This window comes from Cervus elaphus, chromosome 18 (assembly GCF_910594005.1).
Source record: "Cervus elaphus chromosome 18, mCerEla1.1, whole genome shotgun sequence".
NCBI lineage: Eukaryota > Metazoa > Chordata > Mammalia > Artiodactyla > Cervidae > Cervus > Cervus elaphus.
The window spans coordinates 110818944-110834414 of NC_057832.1; the positions used below are offsets into that span (position 1 = coordinate 110818944).

The following is a 15471-nucleotide window of genomic DNA, read 5'->3' on the forward strand; positions in this document are numbered from 1 at the left end:
TTCCCATCTCTTTCAGAATTTTCCATAGTTTATTGTGATCCACACAATCAAAGGCTTTGGCATAGTCAATAAAGAAGAAATAAATGTTTTTCTGGAACTCTCTTGCTTTTTCGATGATCCAGCGGATGTTGGCAATTTGATCTCTGGTTCCTCTGCCTTTTCTAAAACCAGCTTGAACATCCAGAAGTTCACAGTTCATGTATTGCTGAAGCCTTGCTTGGAGAATTTTGAGCATGACTTTACTAGCGTGTGAGATGAGTGCAATTGTGTGGTAGTTTGAGCATTCTTTGGTATTGCTTTTCTTTGCGGTTGGAATGAAAACTGACCCTTTACAGTCCTGTGGCCACTGCTGAGTTTTCCAAATTTGCTTGCATATTGAGTGCAGCACTTTGAGCTCAACTGGAATTCCATCACCTCCACTGGCTTTGTTCATAGTGATGCTTCCTAAGGCCCACTTGACTTCACATTCCAGGATGTCTGGCTCTTGGTGTGTGATCATACCATCATGATTATCTGGGTCGTGAAGATCTTTTTTGTATAGTTCTTCTGTGTATTCTTGCCACCTCTTCTTAGTATCTTCTGCTTCTGTTAGGTTCATACCATTTCTGTTCTTTATTGAACACATCTTTGCCTGAAATGTTCCCTTGCTATCTCTAATTTTCTTGAGGAAATATCTAGTCTTTCCCATTCTATTGTTTTCCTCTATTTCTTTGCACTGATGACTGAGGAAGGCTTTCTTATCTCTCCTTGCTATTCTTTGGAACTCTGCATTCAAATGGGAATATCTTTTCTTTTCTCCTTTGCTTTTGGCTTCTCTTCTTTTCACAGCTGTTTGTAAGGCCTCCTCAGACAGTCATTTTTCTTTTTTGCATTTCTTTTCCTTGGGGATGGTCTTGATTCCTGTCTCCTGCACAATGTCATGAACCTCCATCCATAGTTCATCAGGCACTTTATCAGATCTAGTCCCTTAAATCTATTTCTCACTTCCACTGTATAGTCATAAGGGATTTGATTTAGGTCATACCTGAATGGTCTAGTGGTTTTCCCTACTTTCTTCAGTTTAAGTCTGAATTTGGCAATAAGGAGCTCATGATCTGAGCCACAGTCAGCTCCCGGTCTTGTTTTTGCTGACTGTATAGAGCTTCTCCATCTTTGGCTGCAAAGATATAATCAGTCTGATTTTGATGTTGACCATCTGGTGAGGTCCATGTGTAGAATCTTCTCTTGTGTTGTTGGAAGAGGGTGTTTGCTATGACCAGTGCGTTCTCTTGGCAGAACTCTATTAGCCTTTGCCATGCTTCATTTGTGCTCCAAGGCCAAATTTGCCTGTTACTCCAGGTGTTTCTTGACTTCCTACTTTTGTATTCCAGTCCCCTATAATGAATCTTTTTTGGGTGTTTGTCTAGAAGGTCTTGTAGGTCTTCATAGAACTGTTCAGCTTCAGCTTCTTCAGCATTACTGGTTAGGGCATAGACTTGGGTTACCGTGATATTGAATGGTTTGCCTTGGAAATGAACAGAGATCATTCTGTCATTTTTGAGATTGCACTTTAGATACTTTAAAAATAGATATTTTTAAATTTTCACAGGAAATAAAAAGGTGGAGTGGATGCATTTTATATTATTTTACAAAGTAAGAATTTAACCTTAGGAAATTTACTTAAAGTCATATAACTAGTGAATGATGGTTGATTCAAGGATTCTGACTTCAGTCTATCTGATTCCAAATCCTGTGTATGTCCTTCTCCTCTACATGATCTCCCTACTTCTCTTCAGAAGGAAATGGCAGCCCATTCCAGTGTTCTTGCCTGGGAAATCCCATGGACAGAGGAGCCTGGTGGGCTACAGTCCATGGGGTCACAAAAGAGTTGGACATCACTGAGCAACTAAGCAACAGTAGCAAAGTGCTTAGTACAGTGTTTGTACTAAGTATGGAACTTAGTACCATAAGATAGGCTAAGTGATTAATGTGGTAAATATTGATACTATCTGACACTGGTATCTTAAAATCTCTATAACCATGCCAGTTCCCTTTAATCAGCTGGGTTATATCCCAGTGATTCTTCTGTTTGTGTGTTTCAGGTGTTATTTCAGTTTTTATTGAAGATGTTGCAGACCTAAGCAATCTTTTCTACTTATTATATCTGAAATCCAGTTACAAGTCCTGTATGGGGACTCTGATTGCTCCTCAGTGGGTGATAACGGCAGCACACTGCTTCTTACCGTAAGTGGTGGGCAATGTTCTACTCTATTAAGGCTTCCAGGCTGGGGCTCAACACTCCTGTGGAAATTCTATAAAACTTGTGCTAGTCAGGAAGTCTTAATGATTTGATGGTAAAGGGGAGCTCAAGTCTACAGATAAAATTTAACTACACACTCTTATGTTTAACATGTCCAGAAAGGAAACAGTTTTATGGTATAGTACAATATTTCATATACACATAAAAATAAACCTGCACATTGTTCTTAACATTTTTAAGATTCATCCAAAACTGTTAGATGTGACTGTATTTAATTTTTCACTGCTGTATAATTTTTCAATGTGAATGTCACAGAGTTTGGTTCATTCTTTTCTTTATAGATGTTTCAGTTATTTCTAGCTTTCTGCTATTTTGAAGTGTTACTGTAAACATATGATGTACCTTAGAACTTATTCTTGTATATGTATCTGTGAGATATATTCTGTATCTATATATGGTATCACAACATATTGGTTTATATCTGTGAGTACACCTCTTGGTATATAAATAGAATATATAATAACAAGTGGAATTTCTTGGTTGTAGAGCTTGCAAATGTTTACTTTTACACACCCTCCAGCAATTTATGAATTCTTCCAACATTGGGTATTGTCAAGCTCTTTAATTTTTTTGCTGATTAAGTGTCAATTATCTTAATTGGGTTACTTTTACCAGTACTGATGATCAACATCCTCCCTCCCCATCCTCCTCTTCCTTCTCCTGACGATAATGTATCTTTTGGGAAATAATCTTTTTTGTCTTTTGAACATTTTGTGTATTGTAAAAATACTGCTTCATAGGATTTCTATAAGTGCTCTAGATATTACTTGTTTGTCAGTTATACATGTTGAAAATATCTTCCACTCTGTGGCTTTATCTTCTCTTTATGGTGTATTTTCATGCATAAGAGTTCTTAACGTCAAAAAAAAAAAAAGAGAGAGAAAATATATAAATAAATAAATATTTATAAATAATAAATGATATATATATATAAATAAATTAAAAACCCAAATGGTACTTTGCAACTAATGTTTAAGACATGTATTCAAACATATACAGCATGCAAGCTTTCAATGAAAAAATAAGTGATTCATTAATGTAAAAAGAGGCCTTAACTTCAGTATAATTAAATTTAAAACTTAAATTATCAGTCTCTCTTTGTGGTTATTGATCATTGTACCTAGTTAAAAATATCTTTTATGTTCATAAGCAGAAAGGTATTCCTTTACATTTACCTCTAAAGATTTTAAAGCTTTGATTTTCGTATTTAAATTTTTTGTATAATTTGGAATTGATTTTTGTGAATGGTGTGAAGTAGGGATCCAATTTTATTTTTTTTAACATATTAAGCGAAATATCCAAATATCATTTGTAAGTAGTCTCTTCTTTCCCCACTGATCTACAGTATCTGTTTGTCATCTATCAAATTTCCATCTGTACATGGGTCTGTTTCTGGGCTGTCATTGTTGTTCCATTGGTTTATTTATTACAGACCACAGTGCCTTAATAATTATGACTTTATCATAATTTGTGATGTGTGATGTGGTTGGCCAGCCATCTTATTCTTCATCAGGAATGCTTAGGAATTCTTTTACATAAATTTAAAAATCAACTTGTTGCATTCTATGAAAAATTCTATTGGGATTTATTTGGAAGTGCTTTGACCTTTTATATCAGTCAGACAGTAGTATCACTAATTATTAAAGAAATGCAAATCAAAACCACAATGAGATATCACCTCATACCTGTCAGAATGGTAATCATGAAAAAATGTACAAATAACAAATGTTGGAGAGGATGTGGAGAAAAGAGAACTCATATACACTATTTGTGGGAATGTAAATTGGTGTGCCAGTGTGGAAAACATGATGGAGTTTCTCAAAAAACTAAAAATAAAACTGTAACATGATCCAGCAATTCCATTCCTGGTCAAATATCCAGAAAAAATGAAAACAGTAATTAAAAAAGATACATGCACCCTTGATGTTCATAGAAGCATGATTTACAGTAGCCAAGATATGGAAGCAACCCAAGCGTCCATCAACAGTTGAATGGATAAAGAAGTTGTGAGATATATATATATATCTCCACATATATATGTTCAATGAGAAGTTACTGAGCCATAAACAAAAGGAATTCTGCCATTTGCAGCAACATGGATGGACCTAGAGAATATTATGCTTAGTCAAATAAGTCAGAGAGAGACAAATATGATATGATTTCACTTAAATGTGGAATCTAAAAAATAATACAAATGAGTGTATATGCAAAACAGAAACAGACTCCCAGATATAGAAAACAAGCTGAGATTTACCAGAGGGGAAACAGATGGAGGAAGGGGAAAATTAGGGGTATGGGATTAACAGATACAGACTACTGTGTTTGAAATACATATGCAACAAGGATATATTGTATAGAATAGGGAATTACAGCCATTATCTTGTAATGACTATGAATGGAGAATAATCTGTAAAAATACTGAATCACTATCTTGTACACTTGAAACTAATATAATGTTGTAAATCAAATATACTTCAATAAAAAGCAATAAAATAAAATTTCCACTTGATTAAATCTTCCATTTGTAAGTTTAGAATTTTGGGAGTCAATTTTCTAAATTTTTCCAAATTAAAAAAATGTTTTGATAAGGGAAACTTCCTTCACTGTTGGTTGATGGGGATGTGAATTGGTGCAGCCATAATAGAAAGCAGCATGGAGGTACCTTAAAAGATTAAAGTAGAGTTACCGTATGACCTAGCAGTCCTACTCCTGGGCATATATCCAAAAGACAGAAACTCTAATTCTAAAAGATATATGCACCCCATTGTTCATAGCAGCATTATTTATTGTACAATAACCAAGATATGGAAGCAACCTAAATGTCCAATGACAGATGAATAGATAATGAAGATGTGGTATATCAATATAAAATGGGATATTACTCAGCCGTAAAAAAGAATGAAATAATGCCATTTGCAGCAACATGGATGGAACTAGAGGTTATCATACTAAGTGAAGTAAGTCAGACAAAGACAAAGATCATATGATATCGCTTATTGTGGAATCTAAAAAATGATACAAATGAACTTATATAAAAAACAGAAATAGATCCACAGACGTAGAAAACAAACTTATGGTTACCAAAAGGGAAATGTAAGGAGGGATAAATGAGGAGTTTTGGATTAACAGACACACACTACTGTTTTGTGGTCTGAGAATGTGATCTATGTGATACTGATTCTTTGAAAATCATTGAGACTTAGTTTTGGGACTAGTATGGAGTCAGTTTTTATAAATGTTTCTTGTGTGCTTGAAAGAAAGTGTACTCTCTAATTTTATGGGTGAAGGTTTTATGTATGTTCAGTATATCCAGTATATCAAACTTTTAAATTATGTAATTCAAATCTTCTATAGCCTTTCTAATTTTTTTTTTTTTTTTTTTTGCTTGATACCAGGAGATGAGAGGATTGTGTTGAAGTTATTCCTCTGTGTTAGTAGACTGGTTAAATAGTTCTATGAATTTATTTTTATTTTTGTTTTTTAAAAATATATTTTAGGCTATTTTATTTGGTATCTATAAATTTAGGTATATTTATAAATTTAGGTACTTGGTACATTCCTGGTAAAATCAAATCTGTTATTATGTCATTTCTTTCTCTCATACAGTTAATATGTTTTATCTTAAAACCTATTTTTGTCAGCTTTTAATACACCACCCCTGGTTTTCTTTTGGTTACTGTTGTCCTGGTATATCATGTTTACATCTTTTCTTTTCCACCTTTCTGTATCCTTTTGATTTAAGCATGTATCTTAATTTATATATAGCAGGACTTAAAAAATTTAATACTATAATTTGTCTTTTAATTGGTTAGTTTAGGCCATTTGTGGTTATTTTGATTATTGCTATGTTTATATTTACTTTTTACCTGTTTTGAATTTCTACTGTATTTTGTTTGGCTAAAATTACTTTTGCTTTCTTCTTAGGTTAGTAATTTAGATAACTTTTTAATTTTCCTTTTTTCTATTCTTTCAGTTATTACTTTGTAAATTTTAATGGCTTCCCTGGTGGCTCAGCTGGTAAAGAATCCACTTGCAATGTGGGGCACCTGGGTTCCATCCCTGGGTTGGGAAGATCCCCTGGAGAAGGGAACGGCTACCCACTCCAGTATTCTGGCCTGAGAATTCCATGGACTGTATAGTCCATGGGGTCACAAAGAGTCAGACACGACTGACTTTCACTTTCACTTTTCAAATTTTAATATGAATATTTAATAAAGTCTTAAGTTAAACAATACCCTAATGTTCATCCTGTACTCCTTCTCAGTTGCTTTCCACTCATATTTCTCAGAGGTACCTACTATTCTGGTACTTTTTCACCGTAATTTAGTTTTCTGAAACACTATTTTATTTTTGGCTGTGCCGTGCCTTCGTTGCTGCAGTGGGCTTTCTCTGGTTGCAGTGAATGGGGGCTACTCCGTTGTGGTGCGTGGGTTTCTCCTTGTGGAGCATGGGCTCTAGAGCACAGTAGTTGTGGTGCACAGGCTCAGCTGTCCCGCGGCATGTGCCATCTTCCCGGACCAGGGATCACACTGGTGTCTCCTGCATTGTCAGATGGATTCTTTACCACTGAGCCATCAGGAAAACCCTCCTCCATGCCATAGAGTTCTTTTAAGCTGAAATTCACTTACCATAATTTGCCCAAGAATCACATTTACTTATGAATTTTCTTCAATTTAAGTAGACTTCTAAATTATAAATATAGCTTACGATGCTGTTGTTGTTCAGTTGCAAAGTTGTGTCTGACTCTTTGCAATCCCATGGACTGCAGCATGCCAAGCTCCCTTATCCTTCACTATCTTCTGGACTTTGCTCAAACTCCATGTCTATTGAGTCAGTGATGCTATCTAACCATCTCATCCTCTGCCACCCCCTTCTCCTTTTGCATTCAGTCTTTCCCAGCACAAGGGTCTTTTCCAGTGACTTGACTCTTTGCGTCAGGTGGCCAAAGTATTGGAGCTCCAGCTTCAGCATCAGCCCTTCCTATGGACATTCAGGATTGATTTCCTTTAGGATTGACTAGTTTGATCTCCTTGCAGTCTAAGGCACTCTCAAGAGTCTTCTCCAGCACCACAGTTTTATCTTATAAACTCCCAACAGAGTGACAAGAATAGATTGAGACAAATTATACTGCTGTTAGGAGACAAATTTAGCATTTGGGATTGCAACAGAAAAGTGGTGTTCAGTACCAATATGATATTTATTTCACTGTTATGGTTGGAGAGACCCCTGAGTGGGAGACTCAGGGGCCTCAGTGAAGTGTCCTGTTCTGAAGAATCTTGAGCCATGCTAGTGAGTGGATTTCAACTGGATCTCAGTGGAACATCCAGTATTTTTGACTCTTATTCTTGTAAAGGACCATCAGAAAACCCTGTTAATTCAGTGAATTTTTGATTGAGATGAGCAGAGCATAGTATATCTGGATGATCCTCCCTAGCTTTAAAATAATTCAATTCTCTAAGCTGTTAATTATTTCATTTGTACAATCTCATATTTCTTGTTTACCCCCAACACCCAAAGAAGTCCACTTAACAGAAACTACTTTCAGAGAAGACTTGACTATCCACTTGTGTGCTTCTCTCAGCTATTTTTGGGTGTCAGATTGAAGCTTCTCCCTAGAAATATGCTAAAATTGGAGACCAAGCTATTTGTATGCCTTAAGTCCTGGAGGCACCATTCACATTATAGTCTGGGTTAACGGCAACCATAAAGAAGGCTGAGTGCTGAAAGATTGATGCTTTCAAACTGTGGTGTTGGAGAAGACTCTCGAGAGTCCCTTGGACAGCAAGGAGATCAAACCAGTCAATCCTAAAGGAAATCAACCCTGAATATTCATGAGAAGGACTAATGCTGAAGCTCCAATACTTTGGCCACCTGATGCGAAGAGCTGACTCATTGGAAAAGACCCTGATGCTGGGAAAGACTGAGGGCAGGAGAAGGGGGTGACAGAAGATGAGATGGTTGTATGGCATCATCAACTCAATAGACATGAGTTGGAGCAAACTCTGGGAGACAGTGAAGGGTAGGGAAACCTGGCATGCTGCAGTGCTTGGCGTTGCAAAGAGTCGGACATGACCAAGAAACTGAACAACAACAATGGCAACCAGCTACATTTTATGGCAGACAACCTACATGACCACAAGTGGTAGCTATGTATAAAGGTTCAGATGGACAAATATGAGAGGAGGTTAAATGGATTACTATGGAAGGAAAGTGCACGTGACTGTGTGTGTGTGAGGGAGATAGAAAGAGAGAGAGAGAGATTAGCCTTGTGATATGTGGTAGTAGATAATATCAACCTTTTTTCTCTCCATTTTCCAGAGATCTCCAGGTTATCTTAACTGGTGGAGCCATCACTTTTCAAGAGTTTATTGGGGAAATTCTGCCTTATGAGGAGGTCATTGTTCACCCAAATTTCACTTTCACTTCTCCTAAAAATGATCTTATGCTGATAAAGTTGTCTGTACCTCTCACCTTCTTCTCTACCAGCATGTTTCAGTTGCCTGTTTCCAATGCAAGTGACATTTCAGATTGCTTGGTTTACACCTGGATGGAAGAAAAAAGATCTTTTGGTGAGTGACTGTCAACAAAGAATAGTTAGCTGTATTCTTGGATATGTTCACATATTCAGGATCTCTGAGGAGTCAGGGGAAGGAATTGGAACTAATTTTTAAGCATCCAATTATAACAGTAGAAATAGAGCAATGGTGTCAGCTCTTTAGAATAGAAGGGATCATCTCCTTTAGGGCTTTGGGAACCAAATCCTAAATCAATGTGTTGCGTGTATGTATCACATTGGTACACACTGCAGAGGGCTGAGGCTCAGGGATTTATGTTTGAGTTTTGGTTCTGCCATTTATTATATGATTACTGACAGATCCTTTAGCTTCTCTGAATCTTTATTTACAAATTGATGAAAATCATATTTTTCCTTTACCTGCCTATCAGTGATATGGTTATCACTTACAACAATGATAGATGCTACCATTTGCTGAACACTAATTATGTCCCGGGCACTAAGCATCTTATATGTATTATTCAGTCATCATCATATATCATGTAGATCAATTTTCTTAGGATTTATATCTTATAAATGAGGAAACCAAGACTCAGGGAGGTTAACTAGTTGTCCAAAGTCATAAACTTCGTGATGGCAGAGCTTGGATTCAGATATTGTTTGGAGTGTCTTGGTTGGTACCACACCTTGATGCTGATCATCTTTCAAAGATGATAAATAAACAGGAGGACATGTTTAATCCATGATCTATTCCTTCAGTTCTTTCTCTGCAGTCCATTCTAACTGAAAAGAAGCCCTGAAGGAGAGGGAGGCAAAATACCTTATGAAAATGCAAATATGACTGAAACCCTCCTTTATTTATTATGTTTAGGAAATACAAGAGGTTACCTGCAGAGCTTCATGACTGAACTGAGTATTGATTCAGTCTGCAGAACATTACTGCATGAAAAGTTTTTTGAAGACTTGTTCTGTATGGGACGCTTAAGAAAAAACACAGAAGAATGCCAGGTAACCTTTCTCATTTCCTTTGCCCATAAGCTCAGTCTCTGTTCTTTCTCTTTGTCTTTGTGTCTCTGTTACCTCTCATCCTTCATGAGGGTCTATATTTTGCAGACAGACTGAGAGCTCAGAGAGTAAAGGGCTGAAGAATGATGAGTCTGTCTCCTCCATCCTATGTGAGAGATGAGAGAAATAGATTGTTGAGGAGTGTAAGGCTGTCTTCCAGCTACCATTTTGAAATTTCTGTCCAGGGATGACTAGGAGGTAGGAGTGGTTAATGCAGTGGAAAGCAGCTTTCAGACTATTGCATCCCAGGGCCTTTTGCATGGCAGATATAATGGCCTTTGCTTTTGTTCAAGAGTTGACAAATTTCCAGGTGGGAAGGAAGTTCTGATCCCCTCTGTTCTGTCTGGCAGGTGACCACAGGTGCACCAGCCACATGTGGCGATAAATTACAAGGAATTATGTCTTGGACAACTGGATGTTTTCCGACAGATCTTTCTGCTGTCTTCATTAACATCTACAGCCACATTCCATGGATCAAGAACGTTATTTCTACATAAGCTGATTGGCAACTCCATTGACACCCTCGCTACATCCCAGCTGATCCATGGAAACCACATTCTGTATCTTAGTCCCAATTTTTCCTAGCATCTAGGCTTGAGTGGAGTGTCAAAAGAAATCATTGATGACTCCTTGGTGTTGACATTTCTCTAGTTTCTTTAGCTACTTCTTTGCTTATTCCCAGCTCACAAACAAGTGTTTATATAACATTGAAAACATGGATGCTGGTCTCAAGAAGTGTAGTCCTACTAACTCAGATACTTCTGTTAAAACACTGCCTGTTTTATCCTAAGAACACAGAAGACAAGTGGGTATGAGGAACAATAACTACTAGGAGTCTGTCTGGGCATGATGCGAATCACATAACTGAGTAGTAATTGGCTGAAATTAGTTAGAAGATTTAGTAATTCTTCTAGTGACCAAATGTCTCCTGGGTGAGTGAGTGAGTGAGAGAGAGAGAGAGTGTATGTGTGTATGGGTGTTATAGTTAATGTTTCCATTACCTGCTTAAAAGATCTGTGAAATCAAAATTTTCTGAGGTTTGCTGAGGCCACCCATAGGTCAGTGTAATTTTGGAATATGGGTTTATCTGAATTTTATAATTCATATTACAAATATCAAGGATTTCATAAGTGGTTGGATTGTTTTTTTTTTTCAATATATTTTCCTTCCAATACATTTTCCTTTCTTACAGGGAAATGCAATAGTAAAATTCATGAGGATTTTGGCTGAGAGATTTTATGCATGACCCTGAATGCATTCTCTAGGCCATGCATATATTCGTGAGCACACGCTTTTATTCTCAAGCACACCCAAAAGACACTTGTTTGTTGTTCCACAAATATATTCTCCACATATCAAGTTTCATTAATTTATGATAGAGTAAACTGATTTTGATCTAAAATCTGCTAATTTTTATATAAAATACTGAGTGGTCAAGAAATTTAGTATCTGACATGTAAAACACCTTTTTTTTTGTCCAATGCAGTGAAATATTGGGATTCTTTTGTTCAAATTGGTGATTGATATGAATTGCTTACTTTCACAAAGCTTCTCAAAATCAAAGCTATTATTCCTTCTAAGACTATCATGGTGATCAGAGATAATGTGTTAAGTGCTAAGTATATTGGAATGCATAGGAGGAATTCAGGAATTGGCAACAGTTAGTAATTTTAAGTTTCCAACTGTTTCATTTTTTGTTGCCTACTTAATTCCTACTCCAAGTTGTTAGAGATTTTCTCTGTCCTTACATGATATGCCAGATGGTATATTGTCCTCAGCCATTTGAGCTAGTTGCAACCTGAACTTTTCATTGGCATGATTTTCCTAACAATCTACCTGTACTTCTGTCCTCCTTTTTCTGGCCTCATTCTTAGAGTTCTCAATGTGTTCATCCCACTGCAGTTGTTCTAGATTCAATCAGGCCCTCTACTTGCAAGCCTATCTTATTGATTGGGTCACCAATACTTCAACCATTGGGCATTTTTGCTTCTTCATATCTTCTGACTTTGGATTTTCCTGGTATGAATTGCCTTCTTTCTATCTCACCTTGCTCTCCAATGTAAAAAGGAAAGAGTAAATCATTGCCTCTATCTATTTAATATTAATCTATCTATGAATGTGCTTCCTTGGTGGCTCAGATGGTAAAGAATCTGCTGCAATGGGGAAGGTCCAGGTTTGTTCCCTGGGTCAGAAAGATCCTCTGGAGAAGGAAATGGCAACCCACTTCAGTATTCTTGCCTGGAAAAACCCACGGACAGAGAAGCCTGGTGGGCTACAGTCCATGGGGTCACAAAGAGTCGGACACGACTGAGAGACTAACACATGAGTGGACAGTTAATCAATCTACTAATTTGTGGAGAGTGTGAATACCTTTCTACTTATCCAGTCAATTTCTTCTAAACTCAATACTGTATAAGAAAGAAAGTGAAAGTGCTAGTCACTCATTCCTGTCTCACACTTTGCAAGGCTATGGACTGTAGCCCACCAGGCTCCTCTGTCCTTGGGATTCTCCAGGCAAGAATACTGGAGTGGGTTCAGAAGACTGAACCCAGATCTCCCATATCATAGGCAGATTCTTTACCATCTGAGCCATCAAGGAAGCCCCAATCTTGCATATGGTTGATTGCAAAGCCTTTTCATTTCTATCCCACATTTAACTTGGTTTATCAGTAACTTCAGGTAGCCTGTGCCCTGTCTTCCCTCACATCCACCTTCCTTTCCTGACATATCCACCAATCACTGTTGTATTCCCTTTCTGGTTCCTTTTTCTCTTTCCATGGATTGGGGTTAATATCCCATGCCCTTCTCTTTAGCTTACATCCATTCCACTGAATGGACCCCTGATACAAAACAGCAGATTTCAATGTGGTAAGTGAAGAGCACAACAAAAATGGGAACATGAAGGATGGCCTGGTCAGGCAGCTGGTTCCCCTCTGCAGTGTGGAAGAGAACTATCTTGTCTCCAACCCTCTGATTCAATCATGTCTGGTCTTTAGCTCATGAGAGATATCACCTTTCTTGGGTCTATAACTTATAGATTGTTTCAAAGATCCTTTCTAAACTCATGTGTAAATGTTGCCTATTAACTTCTATTTATCCCTAATTTATTCTGTTTTTATTTATTTATCTTAGACCCATTCTAGTGTCCTGAAGGGTTCATTCCAAAATCTGTTTATGGGTCTATTTCTATTGGTTCCCTTGGTAAACTATTCTAATTGCACCACCTCTATTATTACCACATACTTGCCTACTTTTGCATACTTCTGACATCACATCTTTCCTTCCTCAGTCCACCTTCTTCTTTGGAAATATGTGAGGGATGATATGCAGTAGATTGTGGTTCCTTTATTAGAATTTACAGACTATGTAAATTTAGAAAATCATTGGGCTTTGGCTTTTAGATTTATTTGATATACAAAACAAAAGAATTAAACCTGTGGATGCTGTGGTTGCCTTCTCAGCATCCACTTCTACCTCTCCTCTATTATGTCACAATGATGCACTAGGGATGTGACCTGCTTGTCCTAAGCTTAGCAGTGAAATCCCTGTGTTTGGTTCAGGAGTGGGTATATGACACAGTTGGTCATATTAAACATCAGACCCTTTATTTATGTTCAGTGTTGGGATAACACAGAGTGAGCTGTGTTGAGACATTGCTCTGAACATATGAACATGGCCGATGAATGAGAATCAAACTTGCTGCTGTCATTTTGCAGTGACCACTGGGGAAACTGCCTAAGGATGAAGCCCTCGCACAGAAGTCAAAAGAAGAGAATTGCCCAGAAGTGGAGCAGAAGTCCTAATAAAACTGTGACAGAATGTAGGCCTTTTCTCTAGACATTTTTCAGTTATCATCTACTAAATTCCTTTCAATGTGTAAGATAGTTTGAGTCAGGCTTTCAGTTGCTACAATTAAAACCATCTCCAGTGATAGTTTCCAAAACCTCTTCCATCTCTGCATCAAGCTATACTTAATGCTTGTGCTATCTAGCTATACTTGTGATATATGGCATTCAGTTCATTTCAGTTCAGTCGCTCAGTCGTGTCCGACTCTTTGCGACCCTATGAATTGCAGCATGCCAGGTCTCCCTGTCCATCACCAACTCCCGGAATTTACTCAGACTCATGCCCATCGAGTCGGTGATGCCATCCAGCCATCTCATCTTCTGTCGTCCCCTTCTCCTCCTGCCCCCAATCCCTCCCAGCGTCAGGGTCTTTTCCAATGAGTCAACTCTTCGCATGAGGTGGCCAAAGTATTGGAGTTTCAGCTGCAGCATCAGTCCTTCCAATGAACACCCAGGACTGATTTCCTTTAGGATGGACTGGTTGGATCTCCTTGCAGTCCAAGGGACTCTCAAGAGTCTTCTCCAACACCATAGTTCAAAAGCATCAATTTTTCGGCGCTCAGCTTTCCTCACAGTCCAACTCTCACATCCATACGTGACCACTGGAAAAACCATAGCCTTGACTAGATGGACCTTTGTTGGCAAAGTAATGTCTCTGCTTTTTAATATGCTATCTAGGTTGGTCATAAGTTTCCTTCCAAGGAGTAAGCGTCTTTTAATTTCATGGCTGCAATCACCATCTGCAGTGATTTTGGAGCCCCCCCAAAATAAAGTCTGACACTGTTTCCACTGTTTCCCCATCTATTTTCCATGAAGTTATGGGACCAGATGCCATGATCTTAGTTTTCTGAATGTTGAGTTTTAAGCCAACTTTTTTACTTTCCTCTTTCACTAGCTATACTTAATGGTAGAACAAATGCTTTATATGTTTATTCTTATTTTCATGGCATATCCGTGGGTTCATTTTAATGGACACAATTCTATAACTTCTCAGATCCTCTCAACCACCTCTTCTTTCCAAGGGCACTGCCTGCATCCTGGGTCATACTGCTATCACCTTTTCTGGGCCCTTTCCAAGCTGACTGGAGGTCACATGAAGCTCTGAGCATGAATAGCTCTCATGTCCCTGAAAAGTGAAAGCAAAAGTTGCTCAGTCATGTCTGACTCTTTGTGACCCCATAGACTATACATTCCATGGATTTCTCCAGGCCAGAATACTGGAGTGGGTAGCCTTTCCCTTCTCCAGTGGATCTTCCCAACTCAGGAATTAAACCAGTGTCTCCTGCATTGCAGGCAGATTCTTTACCAGCTGAGCCTCAAGGGAAGCCCAAGAATACTGAAGTGGGTAGCCTGTCCCTTCTCCAGCGGATCTTCCTGATCCAGGAATCAAACTGGGGTCTCCTGCGTTGCAGGTGGATTCTTTACCAACTGAGCTACCAGGGAAGCCCGTAAGCTGAACCCATCCAGGCCAACTTGCCATACTACTTTAAAACTTGTCTGAAAAAACACATTTTCAGACCTTGCTTTGGGCTTCCTGGGTGACTGTCAAGGGAAAGATGATGCTATCGTAAATTCTGAGTAGTTATATCCTGGGATATGAACCTTGACCTATGAAAAATGAGATAGGGAGCCATACAGATAAACTGCCAAGGGCTGCTCTGAGCTGTGTTTTTGTCTATCACATCTTCCTATAGCTTTACTTCATGTGTCTTCCTACTTCACTTCCACTTTCTTCTCACCCTTCCTTC

At 38.1% G+C, this 15471-nt stretch overlaps 1 protein-coding gene across 1 annotated transcript; it reads left to right on the forward strand.

The window, feature by feature from the left end:
- The first annotated feature begins 1957 nt into the window (after positions 1 to 1957).
- Positions 1958 to 10849, forward strand: LOC122674362 (cationic trypsin-like). Its single transcript, XM_043872622.1, has 4 exons — positions 1958 to 2223; positions 8618 to 8868; positions 9685 to 9821; positions 10229 to 10849. Exons 1-4 carry the CDS (start codon positions 2168 to 2170, stop codon positions 10373 to 10375), a joined length of 591 nt encoding a protein of 196 aa, XP_043728557.1. The 5' UTR covers positions 1958 to 2167; the 3' UTR covers positions 10376 to 10849.
- Positions 10850 to 15471: the final 4622 nt, after the last annotated feature.

Coding starts and splice junctions, on each gene's coding strand:
- LOC122674362 (XM_043872622.1), top strand. CDS start 2,168: ATGGGGACTCTGATTGCTCCTCAGTGGGTGATAACGGCAGCACACTGC. Junction 8,869..9,684: donor GGAAGAAAAAAGATCTTTTG/GTGAGTGACTGT, acceptor TATTATGTTTAG/GAAATACAAGAGGTTACCTG. Junction 9,822..10,228: donor AAAACACAGAAGAATGCCAG/GTAACCTTTCTC, acceptor TCTGTCTGGCAG/GTGACCACAGGTGCACCAGC.